At 44.9% G+C, this 25,314-nt stretch overlaps 1 protein-coding gene across 4 annotated transcripts in view; it reads left to right on the plus strand.

The window, feature by feature from the left end:
• The window catches only part of amacr (alpha-methylacyl-CoA racemase), a 70,590-nt gene that overhangs the window by 13,172 nt on the left and 32,104 nt on the right, over positions 1 to 25,314 (plus strand). For all 4 annotated transcript variants that reach the window (XM_021602820.3, XM_090236638.1, XM_021602821.3 and 1 more), the window contains exon 4: positions 13,579 to 13,739. In XM_021602820.3, coding sequence (XP_021458495.3) covers positions 13,579 to 13,739 — 161 coding nt within the window. The remainder of the gene's footprint in view (positions 1 to 13,578; positions 13,740 to 25,314) is intronic.

Below are 25,314 nucleotides of genomic sequence, written 5' to 3' on the forward strand. Positions count from 1 at the left end.
GGAAGAGGCGTTACTATAGTACCTGGTTCGAATCCAGGCTGTATCACATCCAGTCGTGATTGGGAGTCCCCTAGGGCGCCGCACAGTTGGCACAGCATCGTCCAGATTTGGCCGGAGTAGGCCGTCGTTGTAAATAAGTATTTGTTCTTAACTGACTTGCCTAGTTAAATAAAATAAAAAAATATTATTTGTGACCGGTAATATAAGTCTCTGTAATAGTTTCTGGTTTCATAGCAGGCTTAGCCATTCACTGTGGGAATGGTTAAATTGCAACGGTCAAGTACTGCCTTTTCCCATGATTTAAGTAATGTGGTTGACGTGAACTTTTTAGATTTAAATAATTGTCCTTAAGGTTAACCATATTACAACGATTTTGAGACCAGTTTTTTTGGTATGCTAATTAAAAAAAAAAATCAAAGTTTTGGAAATTCTCCAGCAACCTCATTTTCATATCAGTTGACCCCACATGTTTACCCCAAGTTTGGGAATCGCTGCCCTAAAAGGTGATTATTTGGAAGAGAGCATGTGTATACTCTCTTCCAAGGAAGAAGGGAGAGAGAGACGTGTGAGAAGGAGAGATGATGTTCTAGACCACAACTGTAGCCTATTTGTTGCTCCACTCCTCTCTCTCTGTTAGTCTGTTCCTCTCGGTCAGTGAAAACGAGGGAAGTGATGTGGGGAGTCGGGGATCAACAGCAGAAAGCAGGGAGGAAGAGGAATTAGAGATGACGAGGAACATGGAGAGAAACGATGGCTTTACAGTGGTGTTGGACTGATCATGTACATACCTGCTACAAAAGGACTAAATTAGGAAAACACTGCTGCCAGCAGTTTCCAATATACAGCAGATAGTTTCTACTTCAATGCAACTCAAACATGAACGCAATGGATATCCCAGTGGCACATCTAATCCCTGATTGTCTGCGAGTGGATTACAAACCCAAATGTGTAGAACGCATGGGGGAATCAGACAGACTTAAAAAAATATGTAAGAACTAACTTCCCTTACCCACCACCTTATTGATCAACGCCCAGTCAGTGAGGGCAAAAGCCGATGAGCTGTCAGCGAATCTGCGCTTCCAACATGAATAGTGGGAGGCCTGTTTGCTGCCGTTTACTGAGACTTGGCTGGATGACAGAGTCCCGGACAGGGAAGGGGAGTCGGCCGGCTTCACTCTGGTCAGAGCGGACTGTGATCTGACCGTCACAGGGAAACATCACGGCGGTGGCATCTGCCTGCTTGTCAGGGACCAGTGGTGTAGATCGATCCTGGTAAGAGAGCGACTCTGTACCCCCGACATTGTAAAACTAATACAGCAAAGGCATCAGAGATGATTTATCTGTCACAGAAACTGGAATCCATCTCCCCGACACACCCAAAATACATTTTAGGGGATTTTAACAACTGCACTTTGCACAAGGTCCTACGAACGTACAGTATGTGAAATGTCACACCAGGAAAAATAAGACTCGGAATTTGTGCTATGGGACAATACCAAATGCTTTCTCTGCCACCACCAGACCTACACTGGGGACATCAGACCACAATGTTGTCTACCTTCGGCCAACCGACTGTTGGCTCCTGGAGAGGGAGAAACCTACAGTTAAAACTGTCCTCATCTGGAACGACAATAGTATCACTCGTCTCCAAGGGTGTTTTGAATGTACTATGTGAGAGGTATGAGGACAGCAGCTCTGATCTTAACAAACTCACACATGTTGTTTCAGACTATGTAAACTTCTGTGTTGAGTCAATTGTGCCTACTAAAACCTGTAAAATTGAGAGTATTAACTTTTTGTATTGCTTGTTGGTTTGGCAATGCCACTGTCAGCCAGAAAAATATGCGGAGAAGGATTATCACCACAGCAGCTTGGATGAGATCTGTAAGGTCAGACCCTCAGCAAGGCTCACAATTATTTAGACCCAAGCCATCCCCTGTACCTGAACTTTGAACTACTCCCCTCTGGGTGCAGGTGTAGAGCGCCCCCGGAAGGAAAAACGGAACTAGACAATCATTTGTGCCAGGTGTGATATCCCTCCTAAACAGCTCGGGCTAATGCTCCTATTGACCCAGTAAGGGCAGCAGGCTAGTCTCTTATTTAGTGGTATGTTATGAATGTTGTATTGTAAATTTGTTTTCTACTGTATTAAATTCTACTTAAAGTGTACATGATACTGCAACAAAATTTCCCCATGGGGAGGGACAATAGTCAGTAATTAAGTTAGCATTTTTACATTAATACAAAGTAAACATCTTTGTCGATACAATAGCCTACTTTGTATGGGTGCATTTTTTTGAATCTTTCTCAATCTAATACTTATTGCATTTACTGAATTATTGTCACAGTACTATTTTTTTTCATTTTGTGCCACTTTGTAGGGTGGAGCCGTGCTTCAAGAAGTTTCATGACATGTTGTAGGCTAAATACAAACACTGACATGAATTTGTCCTACAAATCTTATAGGGAAATTGGGTTTCGCCCCTGACCTGTGCACAAAAGAAAAAGAGAAGCGTTGAAGGGACAAGAACCACCTGGTAACTCGATTGTTTGTGTCCTTTCCCCTGTTCATCCAGACCAGGGGAGCATGGTCTGTGACCAGGGTAAAGTGGGTACCTAACAGCGCCCACTTCATCGCTAGACACTCTTTCTCAAAAATTGAGTACTTTTTCTCTCTAGGAACCAGCTTTCTGCTGATGTACATGGGGTGCTCCTCCCCATCGTATCTGGGACAGAACGGCGCCAAGTCCCGTATCACACGCATCCACCTGGACCACCATCGACACCTGAAAATCGGGCATTAGGAGATTCGGATGCGAGCACAGAGCTTCCTTCAGACAGCTGAATGCCGCTTCTGTCTCGTTCGTCCATTTCACTGTTTTCGGGAGGTGGGCCCTGGTTAGATCGGTGAGGGGGGAAGCTATAGCCGCAAAGTTGGGGATAAATCAGCTATAGTATCCTGCCAGTCCCAGGAAGGACTTGACCTGTGTCTTGGTGCGTGGAACGGGCCAGTCGCGTACTGCGTGAACCTTCCTCTCCTGGGGCTTGACATTCCCCGGCCGATCAAATACCCCAGGTACTCCACCTCCTCGAAACCTAGTTTGCATTTCTTTGGGTTCGCTGTCAACCCGGCTCGTCTGAGCGCATCCAGCACCGCCTGGAGGTGCGTCAAGTGCTCTTCCCAACCTTGGCTGTGGATGATGATGTCATCCAAATTGGCCGCTGCGTACTGCTGGTGGGGTCGAATTACTTTGTTCACCAGCCGTTGGAATGTGGGCGGGGCTCCGTGGAGACCGAATGGGACACCCGGTACTGATACAACCCGTCTGGTGTCAAACGCCATCTTCTCCCGGGAGGAGGCTGCCAATGGTACCTGCCAATATCCTTTTGTCAGGTCAAGGGTGCTGATGTACTGGGCCTTTCCCAATCGGTCGATGAGCTCGTCCACCCTCGGCATGGGATAGGCGTCGAACAAGCTGATGTCATTCACCCAACGGAAATTGTTACAGAAACGGAGGCTACTGTCCGGTTTGGGCACCAACATGATGGGGCTGCACCATGCACTGTGGGACTCTTCAACAACCCCCATCCTCAGCATAGCCTCCACTTCCTGTTTCACAACCTTCCTTCGGACCTACGGAGTCCGATATGGCCTCTTTCTTACCGTTTCGCCGGGTACGGATGTGGTGTTCAATGAGGGTCGTGCGGCCCAGCTTCTCAGAGAATTCCCGCTGTGTTCTGATCGACAAGCTCCCCGACCTCTTGCTTCTGGGCCGGGTCAAGGTCTTCATTGCTCGGGACCACCACTGGTACCATTGGCGTCCTGGGTCCCGACCATAACACGGCCAAGGCTGTCCTCTCGTGCCACTTCTTCAACAGGTTCATGTGATAAATCTGAGGTTTCCGTCTCCCCGGTTGCCGTACACGGTAATTGACAGGTCCCAGCTTCTCGACCACCTCGTATGGTCCATGCCATGTTGCCAGGAACTTACTTTCGGCCGAAGCGATTAAGACCAGCACCCTGTCTCCCACCTGGAATTCTCGGGGCTGGGCTTCCCGATTTGTAGACCTGGGCTTGGGCGCGTCGGGCCTTCTCCATATGTTCCCTCACGACAGGCCATATGGCTGTCATCCGCTCCCTCATCGTCTTTGGCTTCCCACACCTCCTTTGCGAGGTCCAGTAGGCCGCTTGGCCTCCTCCCGTAGAGGAGTTCGGGCGGGGGAAAACGCAGTGGAGGATTGGGGGTACTTCTCGATCACGATGTTGGTCCATACGGTTGGATACCGCTTTGTCACCGTGAACACAGGAAATGGACATCCCCCTACCCCTTTCGGTCTCCTGGTTCAGCAAGCTCATGGTTACGAGTGTAACCATACTTCTGGAGTACAATAGTGCTTCCGTGTCGTGTCCGTCAACCTTCACCGGGACCATGATTTCAGTTGATTCGGGGTGTGCCCAACAGGAGGTGACAGTTCACGGCGTGACCCACCTCGCCTCCGGGACTTGCTGATGGCCCCGACTCCTCTCGACCCGGGCAATGCCAGGCAATATGCCACCGGGAGCCACACTCAAAACACCTTCTTTGGTCTCCTTCTACCTGGGGTCGTCGGTGGCGGGCCGACCCTACCCCAGCCGTCTCTCCACGGGTTTGCGGTCCTTTGGTTCTGCCGACTGTCGGTTCGGGGTACACAGCGGTGGGGCTGTCCTTCCTTCCCCTCAAACGGGTCGCCGACTCTGCCCGGCTCCCACTCAGCAGGGCCTGAGTATTCTGATGCGACTCCACTGCTTCCAGGAGCCCCTCCAAGGTCTGGGGTGCACATAGGCTCGCTTCCCTCTTCATGTTGTGGGGTAGCGCCCGTAAGAAGCGATCCAGGACCACTTTGTCGAGGATGGAGAGGGTGGATACGTCGGTTGGTAGCCATGCCCTGGTAACCCTCAGGTCGCTCATCTGGGCTCGGGGGATGCATCGGCTACGAACCTCCAGTCGTGGAACCGTTGAGCCCGATGGGCCAGGCTGTACCCGTTCGCCGCCTGTTCATCATTCAGGTCCCAATACGCCTTTTGGGCATTCCCAGAGAGGAACGGGGCCAGCAGACTGGCCCACTTCGGCCTTGGCCATCCTTCCTGTAGAGCTGTCCGTTCAAACGTACAGAGGTAGGTTTCAACGTCATCGTCTTCCGTTAGTTTGAGTAAAAACTGGTTGATGTGATTTAGGAGAAGCTCCTCCTTGCAGCTTCCTGATTTTCCTCAACGAGGTGGACATTTTGTAATCGCTGTTCCTCCATGATGCTGCGTAAGCGTTAACCCTGATCTGACCACGTTATCAGATTTCCCGCATTCTCCACTACTTGTGGCAGACCAGGGGGTTTGGTCAAGATGTTTATACAGATCAGACACGGACAGAGTATGATTAGCTCGGTTTCAAGGGTGTTTATTAAATAAGAAATCAAAAGAAAAGGATAGGTCTCCCCCATGAGACCCTCTCCGGGATACCGTCTTCTGGGCTCCAGGTCTTGCTGTATCCTGTCGGGCACACAAACTCAACTCCCTCGTCTTAGCTTGGGCACCGTCTCCAACTACACAGAAGTCACCTTACTTCCCCCAGTCCTCCTCTGTGTGCTGCCCTTCTGGCAGCTTTATGGGGCTTGTACAGCTGGTGAGCAATTAGCCCTTCGAGGCCTGGCACGTCCAGCAGATGGAGTTATCGCCTCGTGATGTATACTCCGTCTGTCACCAGGCCTCAACGAGTCTCCCCCTGGTGGCTGACCTGCTGTACGCCACAATATATATATTTATATGTAGATAATATTTAAGTATAATATAATAATACTTTTTGATTTAGTAATTTAGTCAAATTTACTACAATTTAAAATCTATTTTTTTTATTGTGTTGAGTGTTAACTCTTTTTGATAGTGAGTGTTTTTGATAGTGAGTGTTTTTACACAATGGAAGACTAAATTAGTGTAATTCCTATTGACATTAATGTGGTGACATGTTTACATTTGTTGTTATTTAGCCTACACTCTTATCCAGAGCGACTTACAGTAGTGGGTGCGTACATTTTCATACTTTTTTCATACTGGTCCTTCGGGGGAATCAAACCCACAACCCTGGTGTTGCAAGTGCCATGCTCTACCAACTGAACTACATGGGACACTATATTAAAGAAAAGGTTGTGCTCTTTTAAAACTAAGTTAGCTCAAAAACAAAGAACAAATGACAAGTTATGTCTGTTTTGAAATGTGTGAGAAAATTACCTCCATGTTGAAAATTCTTAGTAATCTACAGCATAATTCTATTTAAGTGAAAATTCCAGGGAAGCCGGTGTTTGGAGAATATATTGGCACAGCTGTTAGCCCCGATGCGAAGTCGAGGGCCGGCAAACCGTGGCAATACCTGCTTCGAGGGCTTTATCACTTTTATACAACGGGTTACTAACATATTCAAATAATGATTGACATATTTTCATAAATTTTTATTTTTATGAATTTATTCATACTATTTCATCCTTCCACGAGATATAGTCCTGACACAAATCTAGAGTTGCTACCCAAACTGGCTGGTCGTTTGCCAGAGACGCGACCCAGTCGTTCGTTCCAAATGTTACATTGCCATACTGGCTGGCAACGTTCTTATCCCTTGCTTGCGAGCTAGCCAACTACGGCTACCTTACAGTCACGTCAAACAGTGCAGCATGAATAACAGCAGTAGCTACATTTGCATTTGTTTTAAGCGGTTTTTCTAGTGTCATTTTATTTGGATACATCATAACAATGAGCTAATGAGGCATGATTCTACCTGGCATAGAAAATGTGCTCTCTCGTCAGGACATTGTTTGGAGGAGCTAGCCAACAACACAGCTAACACAATCACTTCAAACTGAAGCTGGAAAGACAGCAAACTAGCTGCACTTTTGTTTAGTTTGACCCTTTTTTCAATTGACATTTCTTTGTATATATCCACAAAAATGATGCCAGCTGGTTCATTATTTCGACTGGCTGAGAAACGCTGCTTCCTGTCCTGACACGTTCATTACTATGGGACAGCTGGAGATCAAATTTGAATATTGAAACAATGTTGCAAATGTCGGCGAGACAGACAGCGAGGTTTATACAAATCTCTGCTGTTGAAAACTAAATGTTAGTCTAAAAGAAATGGGAGATAATGTCAAGATGCTTTTTATAGTGGAGATCAAGTTTATAAATTGCCTGGCTGGGCTGATGAGAAAGTGGATTGCGCAGTCAGATGAAACCGTAAATAGGCATTTTAAACATCAGATTTTGCCAGTGGTAACCTGTGGAAAAGACACCAGCTGGAATGCAATTTTGATCAAAACCTCAAGAGAGACCTCTGTGGGATGTTCAGCGCTGTGAACATCCCACAGAACTCTACTCTCGCTTCCTGATATCACCTTTCATCTAATATTAATCCTGTCCATCTATGACAGTAGTTAAAAAAAAAAAAACATATTAATTATTTTAGATTTAATGGCTAAATCCAAATGTGCTATAGTGAAGCAACCGCTTTCTCCTGCTGCACTACGATGTAAGCATTGCATGCATGTGCATTGTCAGTGGCTATGACATAGGGTTCAGCCAGGAGTTGATAGACAGTCGGAAGAGCAAATAAAATGGTAGGAGGGACATCCCAACTTCAAGTGATTTTAGATTTCACTGTTTGATAAGGATTTAATCCTAAGAAACCTACATACACATTGTTTGAAGTACAATAGACCAACATAGCTACTGTAGTAGGTCAAAGCTGTGTGATGGAAAACCTTGGTAGAGCATAGATGGAGTAGGCATTGTGGTGTTCATGGGAATTTCCTTTTTCAGCTTCAGACAAATGCCTACTTCTCAATTCAAATGTGTTTTTTTGTTTTTAAGTACACTACATGACCAAAAGTATGTGGACACCTGCTGGTTGAACATCTCATAAAAAAATCAAGGGCATTAATATGGAGTTGGTCACCCCTTTGCAGCTATAATAGCCTCCATTCTTCTGGGAAGGCTCTCTAATAGATGTTGGAACATTGCTGCGGGGACTTGCTTCCATTCAGCCTTGAGCATTAGTGAGGTTGGGCACTGGCGTTGGGTGATTAGGCCTGGCTCGCAGTCGGCATTCCAATTCATCCCAAAGGTGTTCGATGGGGTTGAGGTCAGAGCTCTGTGCAGGCCAGTTAAGTTCTTCCACACCGATCTCAACAAGTAATTTCTGTATGGACCTTGCTTTGTGCACAAGGACATTGTCATGCTGAAACAGGAAAGGGCCTTCCCCAAACTGTTGCCTTAGATTTGGAAGCGCGGAATAATCTAGAATGTCATTGTATGCTGTAGCCATAAGATTTGCCTCACTGGATCTAAGGGGCCTAACCCGAACCATGAAAAACAGCCCCACACAATTTTTCCTCCTCCACCAAACTTTACAGTTAGCACTATGCATTTGGGAAGGTAGCGTTCTCCTGGCATCCGCCAAACCCAGGTTTGTCCGTCGGACTGCCAGATGGTGAAGCGTAATTCGTCACTCCAGAGAATGCTTTTCCACTGCTCCAGAGTCCAATGGCGAGGAGCTTTACACCACCCCAGCCATCGCTTGGCATTGCACATGGTGATTTTAGTCTTGTGTGCAGCTGCTCGGACATGGAAAACAATTTCATTAAGCTCCCGATCAAACAGTTTTTGTGCGGATGTTGCTTCCAGAGTAGAGGTCGACCGATAATGATTTTTCAACGCCGATACCGATTATTGGAGGACCAAAGAAGCCGATACATATTAATCGGCTGAATTAAAAAAAATATATATATATATATATATATAATGTACACTGCTCAAAAAAATAAAGGGAACACTTAAACAACACAATGTAACTCCAAGTCAATCACACTTCTGTGAAATCAAACTGTCCACTTAGGAAGCAACACTGACAATACATTTCACATGCTGTTGTGCAAATTGAATAGACAACAGGTGAAAATTATAGGCAATTAGCAAGACACCCCCCAATAAAGGAGTGGTTCTGCAGGTGGGGACCACAGACCACTTCTCAGTTCCTATACTTCCTGGCTGATGTTTTGGTCACTTGAATGCTGGCGGTGCTTTCACTCTAGTGGTAACATGAGACGGAGTCTACAACCCACACAAGTGGCTCAGGTATTGCAGCTCATCCAGGATGGCACATCAATGTGAGCTGTGTCAAGAAGGTTTGCTATGTCTGTCAGCGTAGTGTCCAGAGCATGGAGGCGCTACCAGGAGACAGGCCAGTACATCAGGAGACGTGTAGGAGGGCAACGACCCAGCAGCAGGACCACTATCTCCGCCTTTGTGCAAGGAGGAGCAGGAGGAGAACTGCCAGAGCCCTGCAAAATGACCTCCAGCAGGCCACAAATGTACACGTGTCTGCTCAAACGGTCAGAAACAGACTCTATGAGGGCCCGACGTCCACAGGTGGTGGTTGTGCTTACAGCCCAACACCGTGCAGGACGTTTGGCATTTGCTAGAGAACACCAAGATTGGCAAATTCGCCACTGGCGCCCTGTGCTCTTCACAGATGAAAGCAGGTTCACACTGAGCAAGTGACAGAGTCTGGAGACGCCGTGGAGAACGTTCTGCTGCCTGCAACCTCCTCCAGCATGACCGGTTTGGCGGTGGGTCAGTCATGGTGTGGGGTGGCATTTCTTTGGGGGGCCGCACAGCCCTCCATGTGCTCGCCAGAGGTAGCCTGACTGCCATTAGGTACCGAGATGAGATCCTCAGACCCCTTGTGAGACCATATGCTGGTGCTGTTGGCCCTGGGTTCCTCCTAATGCAAGACAATGCTAGACCTCATGTGGCTGGAGTGTGTCAGCAGTTCCTGCAAGAGGAAGGCATTGATGCTATGGACTGGCCTGCCCGTTCCCCAGACCTGAATCCAATTGAGCACCTCTGGGACATCATGTCTCGCTCCATCCACCAACGCCACGTTGCACCACAGACTGTCCAGGAGTTGGCGGATGCTTTAGTCCAGGTCTGGGAGGAGATCCCTCAGGACACCATCCGCCACCTCATCAGGAGCATGCCCAGGCGTTGTAGGGAGGTCATACAGGCACGTTGAGGCCACACACACTACTGAGCCTCATTTTGACTTGTTTTAAGGACATTACATCAAAGTTGGATCAGCCTGTAGTGTGGTTTTCCACTTTAATTTTGACTGTGACTCCAAATCCAGACCTCCATGGGTTGATAAATCTGATTTCCATTGATCATTTTTGTGTGATTTTGTTGTCAGCACATTCAACTATGTAAAGAAAAAAGTATTTAATAAGAATATTTAATTCATTCAGATCTAGGATGTGTTATTTTAGTGTTCCCTTTATTTTTTTGAGCAGTGTATTTTAATAATGACAATTACAACAATACTGAATGAACAGTTATTTTAACTTAATACCTCAATAAAATCAATTTAGCCTCAAGTAAATAATGAAACATGTTCAATTTGGTTTAAATAATGCAAAAACAAAGTGTTGGAGAAGAAAGTAAAAGTGCAATATGTGCTATGTAAGAAAGCTAACGTTTCAGTTCCTTGCTCAGAACATGAGAACATATGAAAGCTGGTGGTTCCTTTTAACATGAGTCTTCAATACTCCCAGGTAAGAAGTTTTAGGTTGTAGTTATTATAGGAATTATAGGATTATTTCCCTCTATACCATTTGTGACTATTGGATGTACTTATAGGCACTTTAGTATTGCCAGTGTAACAGTATAGCTTCCGTCCCTCTCCTCGCTCCTCCCTGGGCTCGAACCAACAACACAACGACAACAGCCACCATCGAAGCAGCGTTACCCCAAGCCGAGCAAGGGGAACAACTACCAGAAGGCTCAGAGCGAGTGACGTTTGAAACGCTATTAGCGCGCGCTAACTGGCTAGTCATTTCACTTCGGTTACACCAGCCTCATCTCGGGAGTTGATAGGTTTGAAGTCATAAACAATGCTTGACGCACAACGAAGAGCTGCTGGCAAAACGCACAAAAGTGCTGTTTGAATGAATGTTTACGTGCCTGCTTCTGCCTACCACCACTGTCAGATACTTGTATGCTCAGTCAGATTATATGCAACGCAGGACACGCTAGGTAATATCATCAACCATGTGTAGTTAACTAGTGATTATGATTGATTGTTTTTTATAAGATAAGTTTAATGCTAGCTAGCAACTTACCTTGGCTTACTGCATTCGCGTAACAGGCAGTCTCCTTATGGAGTGCAACGAGAGAGAGGCAGGTCGTTATTGCGTTGAACTAGTTAACTGTAAGGTTGCAAGATTGGATCCCCCGAGCTGCCAAGGTGAAAATCTGTCGTTCTGCCCCTGAACAAGGCAGTTAACCCACCGTTCCTAGGCCGTCATTGAAAATAAGAATGTGTTCTTAACTGACTTGCCTAGTTAAATAAAGGTATACAAAATAAAATAAAAATAAAATAAAATACAGATTTTCCGATTGTTATGAAAACTTGAAATCGGCCCTAATTAATTGGCCATTCCGATTACTCGGTCGACCTCTATTCCAGAGGCAGTTTGGAACTCAGTATTGAGTGTTGCAACCGAGGACAGACGATTTGGCGGTCCCGTACTGTGCACTTGTGTGATCTACCGCTGTGACCTACCGCTGTTGCTCCTAGACGTTTACACTTCACAGTAACAGCACTTACAGTTGACCGGGGCAGCCCCAGCAGAGCAGAAATTTGACGAACTGACTTGTTAGAAAGGTGGCATCTTATGACCGTGCCACATTGAAATTCACTGGGCTATTCAGTACGGGCCAATCTACTGCCAATGTTTGTCTACGGAGGTGCCCGATTTTATACACCGGTCAGCAACAAGTGTGGCTGAAATAGCCAAATCCACTAATTTGAAGGGGTGTCCACACTTTTGGCCTTGTGTGTGCATATACTGTGCCTTTTCCTATATTATTGCAATCTGTAATTTGGATAGATTTTTATTTGGAATCCATGTAATGGACATACACAAAATAGTCCAAATTGGTGTAGTGAAATGGGAAAAAATCACGTGTTTTATTTGATTTATTTTTAACCTTAAGTTGTGCGTGCATATGTATTCACCACCTTTGCTTTGAAGCCCCTAAATAAGATATGGTGCCACCAATTACATTCAGAAGTCATATAATTAGTTAGATTTCACACAGGTGGACTTTGTTTAAGTGTTACATGATCTCAGTATATATACACCTGTACTGAAAGGCCCCAGAGTCTGCAACACCTCTAAGCAAGGGGCACTATGAAGACTAAGGAGCTCTCCAAACAGGCCGCCCACAAACTCACGGACCAGGCAAGGAGGGCATTAATCAGAGAGGCATCAAAGAGACCAAAGACTAAAGATAAACCTGAAGGAGCTGCAAAGCTCCGCAGTGGAGATTGGAGTATCTGTCCATAAGACCACTTTAAGCCATATATTCCACAGAGCTGGGCTTTACGGAAGAGTGGCCAGAAAAAAAGCCATTGCTTAAAGAAAAAAATAAGCAAACACGTTTGGTGTTTGCCAAAAAGCATGTGGGAGATTTCCCAAACATGTGGAAGAAGGTACTCTGGTCAGATAAGACTAAAATTGAGCTTTTTGGCCATCAAGGAAAACACTATGTGTGGCACAAACCCAACCCCTCTTATTCCTCTGAGAATATCATCCCCACAGGTAAGCATGTTGGTGGCAGCATCATGCTGTGGGGATGTTTTTCTTTGGCAGGGACTGGGAAACTGGTCAGAATTGAAGGAATGATGGATGGCGCAGGGAAATACTTGAGGGAAACCTGTTTCAGTTTTCCAGAGATTTGAGACTAGGACGGAGGTTCACCTTCCAGCAGGACAATGACCCTAAGCATACAGCTAAAGCAACACTTGAGTGGTTTAAGGGGGAACAATATCTTGCAATGGCCTAGTCAAAGCCCAGACCTCAATCCAATTGAGAATCTGTGGTATGACACTTAAACTTTGATGTACAGTGGGAGAACAAGTATTTGATACACTGCCGATTTTGCAGGTTATCAAATACTTGTTCTCCCCACTGTACACCAGCGGAACCCATCCAACTTGAAGGAGCTGGAGCAGTTTTGCCTTGAAGAATGGACAAAAATCCCAGTGGCTAGATGTACCAGACTTATAGAGTCATACCCCAAGAGACTTGCAGCTGTAATTGCTGCAAAAGGTGGCTCTACAAAGTATTGACTTTTCAAAGTATTGAATAGTTATGCACGCTCAAGTTTTATGTCTTTTTGTCTTATTTCTTATTTGTTTCACAATAAAACATATATTTTGCATCTTCAAAGTGGTAGGCATGTTGTGTAAATCAACTTATACAAACCCCCCAAAAAATCTATTTTAATTCTAGGTCGTAAGGCAACAAAGTAGGAAAAATGCCAAGGGGATTAATACTTTCGCAAGCCACTGTAAGGACTTATCATTTAGACTAGATTTGTTTTAGATCATTTACTTTGTTTATGTTTTATACCATGGTCCATACAGACATTAAGAAAGGATGATGTATCCTCCTCCATCTCTGCTTCTCACTCCATGTATTCCTCTCCTCCTGTGTCAGGCTTGTTGTCCATGCTGGGCCGGAGCCACGAGAAGCCCTACGCTCCTCTGAACCTGTTGGCTGACTTTGCAGGCGGGGGTCTGACCTGTGCCCTCGGGGTGGTCCTGGCCCTGCTGGAGAGGACCAGGTCGGGAATAGGGCAGGTCGTTGACACCAGCATGGTGAGTACGAGATCACATCAGCTCAGTTGAGGTCTTAGCAGATTCATAAGCGACATTTACACCCACAGTGCTGTTCACAGTACGCTGCCAGGCATCAACAACACCTACAGTACTGTTTTCTGTACACCTCCATATCCTTTAAAGGCTTGTACATTGCAGCATACAGATTTTTGCCTGAAGAATGCCGTAGGATATAATGTATATTTAACAGTAGATAACACTGTGACATTGAACAAGGGCACTCAACAACAGCAGAAACTTCCAAACTTTTTTTTCTTTCCTACCCCTTTAACCTGAACACTGCTCAGACACAGAAATCACAACACAATCAGCATGTCTTGTGGGTAGCTCAGTACAGTCTCACAACACTTTGTAAAATCCCAGATCAATTCCATCACTAAACTAACCCAGTACCACAATCACAACTGAAAAAAGTAAAGGGCACTGTATCTGTGATATTTTTAAGCATTCTCATGTACAGTAGCATGTGAATTTTATCACAGACAAAAACTCCTAATTTTCATCAGCTGTCAGGGTGGCTGGTCTCAGACGAATTCGCAGGTGAAGAAGCCGGATGTGGAGGTTGTGATTTTGAGGCCGGTTGGACGTACTGCACAATTCTCTAAAACCGCGTTTGGTAGAGAAATTAACGTTCAGTTGTCTGACAACAGCTCTGGTGGACATGACTCAAGTTGAGGGAGCTTGCAATTGGCATGCTGACTGCAGACATCTGTGGGGTTGCGTAACAAATCTACACATTTTATAGTAAGCGTTTGTCCCCAGCACAAGGTGCACCTGTGTAATGAGCATGCTGTTTAATCAGCTTCTTGATATGCCTTACCTGTCAGGTGGATGGATTATCTTGGCAAAAGAGAAATACTAACAGGGATGTAAACTAATTTGTGCACCAAATTTGAGAGAAATAATATTTTTGTGCATATGGAACATTTATGTGATATTTTATGTCCGCTCACAAAACATGGGACCAACACTTTCCATTTTGCTCTTATATTTTTGTTCAGTACATAAACGATACCAGCACTTAAAATGAGTACCAGCACCTACTTCAGTCCAAGTCAAGCACCAGATGTGCTCAAGATGTGGTTTTATTGACTTTTGCCGCACCTCACTGTGTCATATTTTTATTAGATCCCTTGACGCCATGATGCCTGAAGCACCATTTTCAATGAATATATTAACGTCCCCTCCATGATCGCTGTAAACATTACATTTTGCCTAAGGCTTGTACTTTTCTTTTTCCTCCAGGGATTGTTGGTACTTTTCCATAGCTTTTCTAAAGTTAGTGACCCCAATTTTAAGGCTAATACTGTGTATTAAGGAGATCTCCAAATGTACCCCTCCAAATAATTAGACTGTTTAAGTTACAGGAAAAATCCTATTGTAGCTATTAAAATGCATTCTGTAAACCAGCAAAGACATAATTATCTTTATGTAGACAGCATCTGTAGGCATACAAATTGTATACAAGCAGCCGGCTACTTCCTGTTCATGCCTAATGTAGAGGATTAATGCATGTAGAGGATTGATGCTTTATCAGTAAGGAGTACATGTAATATGCTGATAACTGCCCCAGTGAGGGGCCATGACAATCACATTGTTATTGTTGGTCTGCAAGGCAATTATCCCTGACATTCTGTTCAATGGCAACCATCTCAAAAGATTCCCTTAACCTATCGCCACAGGCAATCAAAACCAGGCAAACATGAACACAACTGTGAGGGGTCACACTGACTGCCGATAGGTACTTAGCACAGTAGGAGGTAATTCCTTCTCTTGCTAGAACAAAAGACACCACTTGCTGCGTACTGACCGAGTACAAACGAACCAAACGTTTCAAAATGTAGAATCGTCTGCCTGTCGGTGGCCAGCAAAGCCAATCAAAGAGCACTACTGTCTGCGTGAGGTCAAAAGGAAAAAAGCGGCACTTTTCCCGGTGTAATCCACCACCTTTTTCCTTATGACTTTTTTTTCCTACTGTCTTTTTTTTTGCCATTTTATGAATGTGTTATTCAATGTGGGTCTACGGGCTGTAGTAGTAAAGGCCAAATTCAATATATCAAATGTATATATTTTTGGGGAGAACACTTAAATGGGTCCTAAAATTCTAAATCAAATAGCTAAATTAATCATGGTATGACCATCTAAAAACAATTCCATATGTCACACCCAACGGCATAGACTCATGGGAATTAACACAAAATAGGTAGCTAGCTATTTACCTGGGTGTCTGACTCTCGTCAGCTAACAGGCAGCTGCTTCATTCAAAAACATATCCATACTGATTTAATTATAATGTTACTCGCTAAGCTAGTTGTGGCCTTCTGGCTAGTATCAACAAGGGCTTACTACAAATTCTAGCTAGCTAGCAACCACACTAGCGCATCTGGCTAATTAGCTATCTAGCTACAAATTTTAAGCAGGCAAAAATAACGGTACTGACATTTTGGGGTCTGGAGGATTTTAACGAGGCTGACGGTGGAAGATCTGTTCTATGTTAACAGCAAAAAATGTACTGCCGACACTCTTGTCAGAGGTGCTAAACTGTTATTGACCTATATCCATCCTGCCCTGCCTTTCAGTATTTGAAAGCCAAGTTAATAAACAGATCACTGACCATTTTGAATTCCACCGTACCTTTTCCACTATGCAGTCTGGTTTCCGAGCTGGTCATGGGTGCACCTCAGCCACGCTCATGGTCCTAAATTATATCATATCCGACATTGATAAAAGACAGTACTGTGCAGCCGTCTTCATCGACCTGGCCAAGGCTTTCGACTCTGTCAATCACTGCATTCTTATCGGCAGACTCAACAGCCTTGGTTTCTCCAATGACTGCCTCGCCTGTTCACCAACTACTTCTCATATAGAGTTCAGTGTGTCAAATCGGAGAGCCTGTTGTCCGGACCTCTGGCAATCTCTATGGGGGGTGCCACAGGGTTCAATTCTCGGGCCGACTATTTTATCTGTATACATCAATGATGTCGCTGCTGCTGGTGATTCTCTGATCCACCTCTACGCAGACGACACCATTCTGTATACTTCTTTGGACACTGTGTTAACTAACCTCCAGACAAGCTTCAATGCCATACAACTCTCCTTCCATGGCCTCCAACTGCTCTTAAATGCAAGCTAAACTAAATGCATGATCTTCAACCGATCGCTGCCCATACCTACCCACCCGTCCAGCATCACTACTCTGGACGGTTCTGACTTAGAATATGTGGACAACTACAAATACCTAGGTGTCTGGTTAGACTCCTTCCAGACTCACATTAAGCATCTCCAATCCAAAATTAAATCTAGAATCGGCTTCCTATTTTACAACACAGCCTCCTTCACTCGTGCTGCTAAACATGCCCTCGTAAAACTGACTCTCCTACTGATCCTTGACTTCGGCGATATAATTTATAAAATAGCCTCCAACACTCTACCCTTCAAATTAGATGTAGTCTATCACAGTGCCATCCATTTTGTCACCAAAGCCCCATATACTACCCACCACTGCAACCTATATGCTCTCGTTGGCTGGCCCCCGCTTCATATTCGTCGCCAAACCCACTGGCTCCAGGTCATCTATAAGTCTTTGCTAGGTAAAGCCCCACCTTAACTCAGCTCACTGGTCACCATAGCAACATCCACCCGTAGCAAGCGCTCCAGCAGGTATATTTCACTGGTCATCCCCAAAGTCAACTCCTCCTTTGGCCGCCTTTCCTTCCAGTTCTCTGCTGCCAATGACTGGAACGAATTGCAAAAATCACCGAAGCTGGAGACTCATATCTCCCTCACTAACTTTAAGCATCATCTGTCAGAGCAGCTTAGCGATCACTGCACCCTGTACACAGCCCATCTGTAAATGGCCCACCTAACTACCTCATCCCCATATTTATTATTTTTTTTTGCTCTTTTTGCACCCCAGTATCATCTTGCAAATCATCATCTGCACATCTATCACTCCAGTGTTAATGCTAAATTGTAATTATTTCGCCACTATGGCCTTGTGTTGTATTGGAACTATTTTATTATAGCGTTGCCGGCGCATTTTGCGGTTGTTTGTCGCTCCTGTGTGGTCAGAGGTTACTGCAGCCAACGAGGGAGGAGAAAAGGATGAGTTCTATTTCCTGGGAGAAGTCAGATGTTGGTGACTCAAACAATGCATGGACAGTGGAAACTGCCAATAAAATGTACTGCAATAGACCTTTAGGTTGACACGAGGGCAGATACAATTGTCATATCAGAAAATACTTATAGCAGACTAAAAAAACATGCCACCACTGAAGAGCACAATAACTAGACAGCCCAGGGAGTAAACTGAACTGTATGAGTCACTTTACAGTTACAACTATTTGGAAAGGACAGCCATTTTAGGTTCAAAGTGTATGTGATAAAGACAATAGAAGAGGTCAAAAGCACAGAGGAGCTCGAGTGCTAATCCTGAAGACCTGAGCAAGCTGAAGATAAAACCAATCAAAAAAAAAATGATGGGGTACCCTACAGTGTAAACCCTTCCAGACGCGTGTCACTGCCCATGCTCCCCCAAGGCGAAAAAGGAGTTTGACCGCATGGTGGCGAGTGGCGTGATCATGGAGCATACACGGTGTGCTCCTATGGTCCTGGTGCCCAAGAAGAACAAAAATCAGATGAGGTTATGTGCTGATCTGAGAATGTTAAACTAATCAGTAAAAAGAGAGTCACACATTCTACCTAAATATCCTGCCAAAGCTGGCTGGTGCCAAGGTGTTTTCTCTTTTAAATGCAGGAAGTGGCTTCTGGCAGATTCCACTAGAGAGCGAGCGTGTCAGGCTTAACATATTCATAATGTCTTTTGGAAGATACTATTTCAGAAGACTTCCATTTGGAATCACTAGTGCCCCAGAAATCTTCCAGCATGAGATGACAGGGCTCCTGAAGGACTAAGAGGGCGTGGCCATTTACATGGATGAGATCCTTATTTACTCACACACCAGAGGATGATGTGAGACTCCTATACACACTGGAGGATGCAGGTTTGAAGCTCAACCCAGACAAACATCTACTGCGACAGAAACGTCTCAACTACATATGACATTGCTTTGACGAGAATGGCATTCTTCCTGATGATGCCAAGATCCAGCCCGTCACCCAGCCGGAGCCGGCAAGCAACTTGACTGATCTGAGCAGTGTCCTGGGTATGATCCTCTACCTAGGCAGGTACCTACCGGGTCTAGCTGATGTCACCAAACCACTCAACGAGTTGCTCAAGAGTGATGCTGCAGTGCAGGAGGAGGCCTTTAGGAAGTTAAAGCAACTCATCCTATTCTGGCATTTTATGACATGACAAAGCCTATCATAGTCAGTGCAGATGCCAGTAGTTCTGGGTTAGGCGGGCTCCTACTACAGAAATACGATGGACAGTTAGTAGCTTATTGCTCCAGGACTCTCACTGATGCAGAGAAGCGCTATGCACAGATGGAAAAGTAGTGTCTCGCAGCAGTCTGGGCATGTGAGAAGTTTACCAGGCATATGTATGGCCTAGATGCATTCACACTGTGATATTCCAGACCTCTCATTCCACTGCAAAGACCTTGACTTAGTGCCTTTGAGGCGCCAGAGACTGTTGATGTGCATGATGCGTTAGAACCCTACACCCGTTCCAGACATCCGCAGGCAGCTGTTACATAAAAGATTGCAGAGCTGACCAGTATAATCGAGGCCTATGAGGCCATGCTTTATGATCCGCATGCTATCTCACCCACCGTGTTTGACGTCGTCAAGAAGCAGAGCTGCAGATGGTGAAACACTGTGACAACAAGATGGCCTAGGTATGCCAGACAAGTTAAAAGCCTACTACACCTGCCGACAGCACCTCTCAACCTCACAAGGACTAGTGTTGTATGGTAATAGAATAGTAGTGCCACAAAACATGAGAAATTAGATGTTAGAGCGCATACATGACGGATGTTAGGGTGTTTTGAAGTGCTGGGAGCGAGCTAGATAGTGGTGTGTGGTTGCCTGGAATAAGTAAACACATCCAGGAAGTAGTCAGTCAGGTGTCCAAACCTATTCAGAGGAGGGATCTTCTGATCTCCACTCCCCAGTCGCCCATAGGAAGGAGTAGCAGCTGACATATGTGAACTCAACAAGCAAAACTCCCCGGTAGTTGTGTCCACATACTTTTGTATATATAGTGTATTCCACCCTTCAAATTAGTGGATTTGTCTATTTCAATCACACCCGTTGCTGACGAGGCACAGTCATAGGAGACCACCTTTCCAGCAAGTCAATTCGTAAAATTTCTGCTCTGCTAGAGCTTCCCTAGTCAACTGTAAGTGCTGTTATTTTCAATGGGAAACGTCTGGGAGGAACAACTGCTCAGCCGTGAAGTGGTAGGCCACACAAGCTCACAGAATGGGACTGCTAAAGCGTGTAGTGCTTAAAAATCGTTTGTCCTCGTTTGCAACACTCAAAACCAAGTTCCAAACTACCTCTCGAAGCAACGTCAGCACAAGGACTGTAAGTCGTGAGCTTCATGAAATGGGTTTCCATGGCCGAAACAGCTGCACAAAAGCCTAAGATCAACATGCGCATTGCCAAGCGTTGGCTGGAGTGGTGTAAAGCTCATGGCCATTGGAGTCTGGAGCAGTGGATCACGAGCAGTGAATCACACTTCACCATCTGACTGTCCAATGGACGACTCTGGGTTTGGCGGATGCCAGGAGAATGCTACCTGCCCCAATGCATAGTGCCAACAGTAGTGGAGGAGGAATAATGGTCTGGGGCTGTTTTTCATGGTTGGGGCTAGGCCCCTTAATTCCAGTGAAGGGAAACCTTAACTCTACAACATTCTAGATAATTCTGCACTTCCAACTTTGTGGCAACAGTTTGGGGAAGGCCCTTTCCTGTTTCAGCATGACAATGCCCCCGTGCATAAAGCGAGGTCCATACAGAAATGGTTTGTCATGATCGGTGTGGAAGAACTTGACTAGCCTGCACAAGAGCCCTGACCACAACCCCATCAAACACCTTCGGGATGAATTGGAACGCCGACTGCGAGTCAGGCCTAATTGCCCGACATCAGTGCCCAACCACACTAATGGTCTTATGGCTGAATGGAAGCCCCGCAGCAATGTTTCAACATCTACTAGAAATCCTTCCCAGGAGAGTGGAGGCTGTTATCGCTCCCTTATCCCAGTCTGTTGTCCCCATATGCTTCAAGATGGTTACCATTGTTTCTGTACTCAAGAAGGCAAAGATAACTGAACAAAATGACTACCACCCTGTAGCACTCACTTCTGTCATTGTGAAGTGCTTTGAGAGGCTAGTCAAGGATCATATCACTGCCACCTTACCGGCAACCCTAGACCCACTTCAGTTTGCATACCGCCCCAACAGGTCCACAGATGATGCAGTCGCCATCGCACTGCACACTGCCCTATCCCATCTGGACAAAAATAATAGCTATGTAAGAATACTGTTCATTGACTACAGCTCAGCATTCAACACCATAGTACCATCCAAGCTCATCATCAAGCTGGAGGCCCTGGGTCTCAACCCCTCCCTGTGTAACTGGGTCCTGGACTTTCTGACGGGCCACCCCCAGGTGGTGAGAATAGGAAACAACATCTCCACTTTGCTGATCCTCAACACTGGGGCCCCACAAGGGTGTGTGCTCAGCCTTCTCCTGTACTCCCTGTTCACCCACGACTGTGTGGCCATGCACGCCTCCAACTTAATCATCACGTTTACAGACGACACACCAGTAGTTGGCTTGATCACCAACAATGACGAGACAACCTACAGGGAGGAGGTGAGGGCACTCGGAGTGTGGTGTCAGGAAAACAAACTCTCCCTCAACGTCAACAAAACAAAGGAGATGATCGTGCACTGCCCTCGACCGCAAGGCTCTCCAGAGGATGGTGCGGTCTGCACAACACATCACCGGGGCAAAGTACCTGCCCTCCATGACACCTACACTTCGATGTCACAGGAAGGCCAAAAAGATCATCAAGGACAAAAATCATCAAGGACAACAACCACCCGAGCCACTGCCTGTTCACACCGCTATCATCCAGAAGGTGAGGTCAGTACAGGTGCATCAAAGATGGGACCGAGAGAAGCTGTTTTTCAGTCTATCTCAAGGCCATCAGACTGCTAAACAACAATCACTGACTCAGAGAAGCTGCTGCCTACATTGAGACCCAATCACTGGACACTTTAATAAATGGATCACTAGTCACTTTAAACAACGCCACTTTAAATAATGCCACTTTAATAATGTTTACATATCTTACATTACTCATATCACATGTACATACTGTATTTTATACCATCTATTGCACCTTGCCTATGCCGCTCGGCCATCGCTCATCCATATACTTATATGTACGTATTCTCATATTCTCATTCATTAGATTTGTGTGTATTAGGTAGTTGTTGGGGAATTGTTAGATATGTGTGTATTAGATAGTTGTTGGGAATTGTTAGATTACTTGTTAGATATTACTGCACTGTTGGAACTAGAAGCACAAGCATTTTGCTACACTCACATCTGCTAACCATGTGTATGTGACCAGTAAGATTTGATTTGAGGGGGGGGACCAACTCCGTATTAATGCCCATGATTTTGAAATGAGATGTTCGACGAGCAGGTGTCCCCATACTTTTGGTCATGTAGTATATTTTTCTTTCTGTGTGCGCGCTGATATTTAAGCACTGATATTTAACCCTTTCTCCTATGCTAAGTCTCCTCTTACACATCTGAACAGCCAATGCATCTCTGTTGCTAGACAGACCTGACCTGACCTCTGCCCCAAAGTGCTCACTCCTCCCCAACTTACGGCTGTCATGTTGACTAACTTTTCCTCCCATCGGATCCCTGATAGCTAACAAATAACATATCCAGACAGAATATAAACATTATACATTCCTCTCTCTCCCTCAGTGACATGAATAAGTATGTTTCATATTTTCAGAACCCAACAGCGCAAACCAGATGGGATGGTGTTCCGCTCCAGAATTCTTTGTTAGCCATGATGGTTAAGTGTGCCTTGAATTCTAAATAAATCACAGACAGTGTCACCAGCAAAGCACCATCACACCTCCTCCTCGATGCTTCACGGTCGGAACTACACATGCGGAGATCATCCATTCACCTACTCTGTGTCTCACAAAGACACAGCGGTTGGAACCAAAAATCTCAAATTTGGACTCATCAAACCAAAGGACAGATTTCCACTGGTCTAATGTCCATTTCTCGTGTTTCTTGACCTAAGCAAGTCTCTTCTTATTGGTGTCCTTTTAGTATAGGTTTCTTTGCAGCAATTCGACCATGAAGGCCTGATTTCACGCAGTCTCCTCTAAACAGTTGATGTTGAAATGTGTCTGTTACTTGAACTCCGTGAAGCATTTATTTGGGCTGCAATGTGAGGTGCAGTTAACTCTAGTGAACTTGTCCTCTGCAGCAGAGAACTCTGGGTCTTCCTTTCCTGTGGCAGTCCACATGAAAGCAGTTTCAACATGGTGCTTGATGGTTTTTCAAAAGCACTTGAAAGTTAAAAGTTCTTGAAATGTTCAGGATTGACTGAACTTCTGTCGTTTGTCTTTGCTTATTTGAGCTGTTCTTTCCATAAAATGGACTTGGCCCTATTTGATAAAAAGACCATATTCTGATTGTCTCAAACGCATTAAGAAGGAAATACATTTTTAAAAATGTAACTTTTAACAAGGCACACCTGTTAATTGAAATGCATTCCAGGTGAATACGACATGAAGCTGGTTGAGAGAATGCAAAGAGTGTTCAAAGCTGTCATCAAGGCAAAGGGTGGCTACTATGAAGAATCTCAAATCTAAAATATATTTAGATTTTAACACTTTTTTGGGGGGTTACTACATGATTTGGTGTGTTATTTCATAGTTTGATGCCTTCACTATTATTCTACAATGTAGAAAATAGTACAAATAAAGGAAACCCTTGAATGAGTAGGCGTGTCCAAACTTTTGACTGATACTGTACATTTTAAAAGATGCAAAGGGTGATGTGTTGTATTGGAACAATTTTATTATAGGGAGTATATTCATGATGTCATAAATGGTGATTAGGTAAGTCAGTTCCCATGCACCCTTCAAGTATTGGGGCGGCAGGTAGCCTAGTGGTTAGAGCGTTGGGCCAGTAACCGAATTGCTGCTGGCTCGAATCCCCGAGCTGGCAAGGTAAAAATCTGTCGTTCTGCCCCTGAACAAGGCAGTTAACCCACTGTTCCCCGGTCGGCTGTCATTGTATATACAAATTTGTTTTTAACTGACTTGCCTAGTTAAATAAAGGTCAAATTAAAAGTATCAAGTCCAGTGAAGACAGTCTCAGGTGTTATGTTGCCAGCTATGTTTGTTTCATGAAAGTCAACTAAAAGTGATATTCGCCTCCAGATTCTTCATATAAATTCTAACTCTACAACTTGAACCCACAAATTCACGCAGTTTTCTTTTGGTAGTCCACGTGTTGACACTTGTATGTCAGTTTCACATGTCATGTTCATCGGACGTCCATTTGCAGAGTTACCATTTGCTGGTTTATCTTGGCAGTCAACCTTGTACTTGATGATGCTCAGTGATTACTCACAGTTACATGTCTGGTGTGCCTCCAGGAAGCCTGAGCAAGCAGATTCATCATGTGGAGATGAGCTTCTTAGTGTTATACTCATCTAACGTACGCTAACCCCATTCTGTACAAATGTGCGCAACCGCAACATTCAAACGAGGCTGCAAAGAAAACTAATGGGACTGTAGTGACTGTGTTGACATCAAAATCTGGGGTGTGAACTACATTTCTATTCAAGCGTTGATTGATATGGTAATGGCTCTATACTATTGCAGAAAAGTTGTGAAAACTGACCCCTTCAATGCTGTACGTTACATCATGACGTGTCATGGCTTAACGTACAGCACGCATAAAGCAACTAATTCTGTCTTACAGCCTCTTTCCACCAGGTGTAGCACTTCTCTCGCTGTTTAAAACAAGAAAAGGACAGTGACGGGGGTAAGGGGGGGATACCTAGTCATTTTTTGTGTCATCACTGCAAGCTATTATGACTCTCAAAAGCCGCTGTTTACTTCTGAAGGTCACTTTAGCACCGCCCCCCAAAAAAACATTCAAATTCGACACAAACCTTCAAATAGGTATGTAATGACACATTATATAAACTCTTTATAGTGTTTCATTGACATTTTAGAGGCGATAAGGTGATAAGTTGGACAGATCGAGTGAAAAAGCCATTTCCCCACACGACATCTCTCCTTCTCGCTATCACGCAATAGGTTTCACTTCCTCACCGGCAATTTTTTTAAAGACCAGACAGAGCTCATTGCCTTCTTGAATCATGCAGAGATGGACATCATGAAGGTCTTGTCATTGATTTTATTGGAAAGGGAAGAAATTGTGCTTTACAATGGTATTGATGTTACACTTGATCTGGAAGTATTACATTTTTGGGGCGCTAAAAGAAGGTCAATTGTACGGACCAGCGCGATGTACAAAAGTGAGTTAGTTCACGTTACAATGCCTTCAGAAAGTATTCACATCCCT

Source organism: Oncorhynchus mykiss, chromosome 5 (genome assembly GCF_057628025.1).
Source record: "Oncorhynchus mykiss isolate SJ-2025 chromosome 5, ASM5762802v1, whole genome shotgun sequence".
Taxonomy (NCBI): Eukaryota; Metazoa; Chordata; class Actinopteri; order Salmoniformes; family Salmonidae; genus Oncorhynchus; species Oncorhynchus mykiss.